At 53.4% G+C, this 6,000-nt stretch overlaps 1 protein-coding gene across 1 annotated transcript in view; it reads right to left on the minus strand.

The window, feature by feature from the left end:
• The window catches only part of acad11 (acyl-CoA dehydrogenase family, member 11), a 156,044-nt gene that overhangs the window by 116,602 nt on the left and 33,442 nt on the right, over positions 1-6,000 (minus strand). The window contains 1 exon segment of the mRNA XM_041184521.1: positions 626-764. Coding sequence (XP_041040455.1) covers positions 626-764 — 139 coding nt within the window.

A 6,000-nucleotide genomic window follows, 5' to 3' on the forward strand; every position in this document is an offset into this window, starting at 1 on the left:
CAGATTAGCCAGCAGCTCTCGGAGGCGGGACTTCCTCCCGGGTGAAGGGCCGAAGTCCCATCTCCAGCCAATTAATGCTCCTTAGAGTAATTAGTGGGAATCCCCGCCATCTGAAAAATCCTGCACTAAGTCTAGCTTGCCCAATGCTTGCTGTCCTACACTGGCTCCCAGTCCACTAATGCCTCATGTCTCAGGTTTTCATTTCTGCATTTCAATGCCCTCGTGGCCTTGCCCCTCCCTAACTATATAATATTCTCCAGTTTACACCCATCACCGAACCAATCTCCACTGATAGGCCACTAGACTTCACTCCCTAAATCTCTTGGCCTCTCAGTCTCTCCCTCCCCCTCCTCCTTTAATCCCACCTCTTTGACCAAGCCTGTGGTCATCCCCTTCCTAACATCACCCACTTTGGACTAACCACCTCTATCTCTCTGTCCCTCAATTCACTGTCAGGTGCCTTGGGATGATTTTCCCAGCCAAAGATGTCATGGAACAGCTGGGATTCTTTTCTTGTCAACCTTCCTTCACACTCAAATCCCACAGTCCCTGAGCGAACAGTATTGTGGCAGGGGGCCAACTTATTCAACAATTAAAGACACAAACGTCATTGCTGGCAATCTACCTGGAGCCTGGCAGTTGAAAGTCTCTGGTGCAAAGAAGCATCTTCCAGTTTCTTCAGCAACGAAAGCATAATCCAACTGGCTCAGGGCACTGACTGCTGGCAGGAAAAGGATCCAAAGGCCTGAGGCTTTCGCTTTGTGCTGCCAGAAACAGTAAACAAAGAGCAAGGAAAATATTCAATTCCTGAAACGCTTGAAGGAATCATAGGACGATACAGCTCAGGAGGAGGCCATTTAGCCCATCCTGCCGGTGCTGGCTCTTTAGTAGAGCTATCCAATTAATCCCACCTCCCTGCTCTTTCTCCATTGCCCTGTAACTTTTTCCCCTTCAAGACTTTATCTCATTCACTTTTGCGCGTTATTATCGAATCTCTTTCCAGAGAAAACAATCTGGTAAATACTAACCATCATGGCCTCTGAAGAGGAAGATCTTGGTGAAGAACAGCCTCAACAATATTTTTTGAGAATGTGGCATTGGAGGTGGTGCATGTGGGCTTTCCTCAATGAAAAGCTGATGTTGAAACTGGGAGCAGTAAGCATTTTGAGTGAAACCAAGCTGTAGTTCCAGGGATGAGGGATTTTATTCATTCGTGGGATGTGGGCATCGTTGGCTGGGCCAGCATTTATTACCCATCCCTAACTGCCCCTCAAGAAGGTGGTGGCGAGCTGCCTTCTTGAGCTGCTGCAGTAGCAGTTTGATACAAATGAGTGGCTTGCTGGGTTGTTTCAGAGGGCATTTAAGAGGAAACCACATTGCTGTGGGTCTGGAGTCACACGTAGGCCAGACCAGGTAAGGATGGCAGATTTCCTTCTCCAGATGTGTTTTTACAGAAACTATCATTATTAGACTTTTATTGAATTCAAACTCCACCATCTGGTGTGGTGGGATTCAAACCGAAGTCCCCAGAGCATTACCCTGGGTCTCTGGATTACTAGTCCAGTGACAATACCACTCCAACAAACAACAAGCTACAAGGTTAGTTTGGAGAAGCTGGGGCTATTCTCCTTGAAGTGAAGGAGATTGAGGGGGTGTTTGATAGAGGAGTATAAGGTTATGACAGGTTTAGATAAGGCTGACAAAGCAAATCTGTTCCCGTTAGCTAATGGGACAAGAATTAGAAGACACAAATTTAAGGTTCTGAGCAAGAGATACGGAGGGGATGTGAGGAAGAAGTTTTTTTTTTTACGCAGCGAGTAGTACTGACCTGGAAATCAATGCCCATGAGGGTGTTGGAAGTGGAGGGGGCCGATGCTTTCAAATGGAAACTGGATGTATTTGCGGGAAACAAACATGCAGGCCTAAGGTCTAGAGCAGGGGAAATGGAGCTGACTGACTGCTCTAATGAGAGCCAGCACAGGCCTGATGGGCTGAATGGCCTCCTGCTGACTCGGCGGGGGAAAAGGAATTGGCTGAAGAGAAGGGAGAAGTGAGTAATCATGGCAAAAGTGGGAGGTGAGGTGGGTGCAAGTGCTGCATGTGTGCCCTGGGCAGCAGTGCTGGAGGCCCCTGGACACATTCTCGATACAAAGCTTGGACTGCAGCAGCAATTTTAAATTTATTGTTCAAAATCGGGATGTTATTCCGGGTCACTTTCTCCCGTATCTTAGCAACCAGTTGTGAAAAGCGTTGGCCGGTGCACAGTACAGGGGAACCGGCTTGAAAGAAAAACACTTCAACCCATTTTCCAAGAGCAAAGTTTACACCACGCCTGGAATGTCTGGGCTACGTCCATCCCTCTAATTCCTCCATTTGGAAGCAAATCTTCTGGCTGTTTATTAGAAATCAGAGGCTGGCTAGCTTTGTTGAAGTAAAATGTTACTCTCTGCCAGCAGGGTAATACTAGGCATCTCGTTTCCGCCCAGCTAAAGGCTTCAAATAAAACTCAACCAAACAAGAACAATAGAAAAAATAAACAAACAAAAAGTGGACAGAATTTGGAAAACACCGATACAAAGTTGACCGAGCTTTGTAATGTGGCTTTTATTAGTTAAGCGAACCTAAGGCTTCGGGAATAGGCTGTGAAAGAGAGACATACATTCATATGGCACCTCTCGTGATCCCAAAGCTCTTTACAGCCAATGAGGTACTTCCGAAGTGTTGTAACGTAGGAAGCATGGCAGTCAATTTGCGCACAGCAAGCTCCCACAAACAGCAATGGGATAATGATCAGATAATCTGTTTTTGTGTTGTTGGTTGTGAGATAAATTTTGGCCAGGACACCGAGGATAACTCCCCTGCTCTCCTTCAAAACAGTGGCCGGGGGATCTTTTATATCCACCCGACAGGGCAGATAGGACCGCAGTTTAATGTCTCCCACAAAAGGTGGGATCTCCAAGAATGCAGTGCTCCCCCTCTGTAGCAACTGGAGTGTCAGCCTTGACTTTTGTGCTCAGGTCTCGGGGTGGGATTTAAATTCATGGTCAAGGTAAAGATCACCCATCATCCTACTGAATGGTGCAGCATGGGCCCAGCGGGGGAGAGAAGGTGCTGTGGGGACCCGGGGAGAGAGAGAGAGAGAGGCTGCCAGGTTAGGGAGGCGGGGGAAGAAACAATGTGGGGCCCAGGTAGTGGAGTGAAGAGACTCGCTACCAGAGCTGTGTGTGTGATAGAGGGAGAGAGTGTATGAAAGAAAGAGGGAGCACGAGTGAGAGGGGGGTGTGTATGTGTGGGGGTGTGTGTGTGTGTGTGTGTGTGGGGGGGGGGTGTGTGCGGGTGTGTGTGTGTGGGTGTGTGTGTATGTGGGTGTGTGCGGGTGTGTGTGGGTGTTTGTGTATGTGTGTGTATGTGTGTGTATGTGGGTGTGTGTGGGTGTGTGTGGGTGTGTGCGGGTGTGTGGGTGTGTGCGGGTGTGTGTGTGCGGGTGTGTGCGGGTGTGTGTGCGGGTGTGTGTGTGTGCGGGTGTGTGTGAGTGCGGGTGTGTGTGTGTGTGTGCGGGTTTGTGTGTGTGTGCGGGTGTGTGTGTGTGCAGGTGTGTGTGTGTGTGCGGGTGTGTGTGGGTGTGTGTGCGGGTGTGTGTGTGTGCGGGTGTGTGTGTGTGCGGGTGTGTGTGAGTGCGGGTGTGTGTGTGTGCGGGTGCGTGCGTGTGCGGGTGTGTGTGTGTGCGGGTGTGTGTGAGTGCGGGTGTGTGTGTGTGCGGGTGTGTGTGAGTGCGGGTGTGTGTGTGTGTGTGCGGGTGTGTGTGTGTGCGGGTGTGTGTGAGTGTGGGTGTGTGTGTGCGGGTGTGTGTGTGGGTGTGTGTGCGGGTGTGTGTGTGTGCGAGTGTGTGTGTGTGTGTGTGTGCGGGTGTGTGTGTGTGCGGGTGTTTGTGACTGCGGGTGTGTGTGTGTGCGGGTGTGTGTGTGTGCGGGTGTGTGTGTGTGTGCGGGTGTGTGTGAGTGCGGGTGTGTGTGTGGGTGTGTGTGCGGGTGTGTGTGTGGGTGTGTGTGCGGGTGTGTGTGCGGGTGTGTGTGAGTGCGGGTGTGTGTGTGTGCGGGTGTGTGCGGGTGTGTGCGAGTGCGGGTGTGTGTGTGTGCGGGTGTGTGCGGGTGTGTGCGTGTGCGGGTGTGTGTGTGTGCAGGTGTGTGCGAGTGCGGGTGTGTGTGTGGCTGTGTGTGCGGGTGTGTGTGTGTGCGGGTGTGTGTGAGTGCGGGTGTGTGTGTGCGGGTGTGTGTGTGGGTGTGTGTGCGGGTGTGTGTGTGTGCGAGTGTGTGTGTGTGTGTGTGCGGGTGTGTGTGTGTGTGCGGGTGTTTGTGAGAGCGGGTGTGTGTGTGTGCGGGTGTGTGTGAGTGCGGGTGTGTGTGTGGGTGTGTGTGCGGGTATGTGTGTGTGCGGGTGTGTGTGTGGGTGTGTGTGCGGGTGTGTGTGTGAGGGTGTGTGTGTCTGCGGGTGTGTGTGTGGGTGTGTGTGCGGGTGTGTGTGAGTGCGGGTGTGTGTGTGCGGGTGTGTGTGTGTGCGGGTGTGTGTGTGGGTGTGTGTGTGTGTGCGGGTGTGTGTGTGTGCGCGTGTGTGTGTGGGTGTGTGTGCGGGTATGTGTGAGTGCGGGTGTGTGTGTGTGTGGGTGTGTGTGCGGGTGTGTGTGTGTGTGTGCGGTTGTGTGCAGGTGTGTGTGTGTGTGGGTGTGTGTGTGGGTGTGTGTGCGGGTGTGTGTGAGTGCGGGTGTGTGTGTGCGGGTGTGTGTGCGGGTGTGTGTGTGTGTGCGGGTGTGTGTGTGTGTGCGGGTGTGTGCGGGTGTGTGTGCGGATGTGTGTATATGTGTGCAGGTGTGTGTGTGTGTGCGGGTGTGTGTGTGTGTGGGTGTGTGTGTGGGTGTGTGGATGTGATTGCGGGTGTGTGTGTGTGGGTGTGTGTGGGTGTGTGTGTGGGTGTGTGGATGTGATTGCGGGTGTGTGTGTGTGTGTGTGGGTGTGTGTGGGTGTGTGTGTGGGTGTGTGTATATGTGTGCGGGTGTGTGTGTGTGTGGGTGTGTGTATATGTGTGCGGGTGTGTGTGGGTGTGTGTGTGCGGGTGTGTGTGTGGGTGTGTGTATATGTGTGCGGGTGTGTGTGGGTGTGTGTGTGGGTGTGTGTGTGTGTGCGGGTGTGTGTGAGTGTGGGTGTGTGTGTGTGCGGGTGTGTGTGTGGGTGTGTGTGCGGGAGTGTGTGTGTGCGGGTGTGTGTGAGTGCGGGTGTGTGTGTGTGCGGGTGTGTGTGAGTGCGGGTGTGTGTGTGTGCGGGTGTGTGCGGGTGTGTGTGCGGGTGTGTGTGAGTGCGGGTGTGTGTGTGTGCGGGTGTGTGCGTGTGCGGGTGTGTGCGTGTACGGGTGTGTGTGTGTGCGGGTGTGTGTGAGTGCGGGTGTGTGTGTGGGTGTGTGTGCGGGTGTGTGTGTGTGCGGGTGTGTGTGAGTGCGGGTGTGTGTGTGCGGGTGTGTGTGTGGGTGTGTGTGCGGGTGAGTGTGTGTGCGAGTGTGTGTGTGTGTGTGTGTGTGTGCGGGTGTGTGTGTGTGCGGGTGTTTGTGAGTGCGGGTGTGTGTGTGTGGGTGTGTGTATATGTGTGCGGGTGTGTGTGTGTGTGTGCGGGTGTGTGTATATGTGTGCGGGTGTGTGTGTGTGCAGGTGTGTGTGTGTGGGTGGGTGTGTGTATATGTGTGTGGGTGTGTGGATGTGATTGTGGGTGTGTGTGGGTGTGTGGGTGTGTGTGGGTGTGTGTGTGGGTGTGTGGATGTGTGGGATTGTGTGGGGGTGTGTGGTGGTGTGTGGGGGTGTGTGGGGGTGTGTGGGGGTGTGTGGGGGTGTGGGTATGTGTGCAGGTGTGTGCGGGTGTGTGGTGGTGTGTGTGTGTGTGGGTGTGTGTTCGGGTGTGTGCGGGTGTGTGCGGGTGTGTGTATGCGGGTGTGGGTATGTGTGTGTATATGTGTGTGGGT

Source organism: Carcharodon carcharias, chromosome 3 (assembly GCF_017639515.1).
Source record: "Carcharodon carcharias isolate sCarCar2 chromosome 3, sCarCar2.pri, whole genome shotgun sequence".
NCBI classification, from domain to species: domain Eukaryota; kingdom Metazoa; phylum Chordata; class Chondrichthyes; order Lamniformes; family Lamnidae; genus Carcharodon; species Carcharodon carcharias.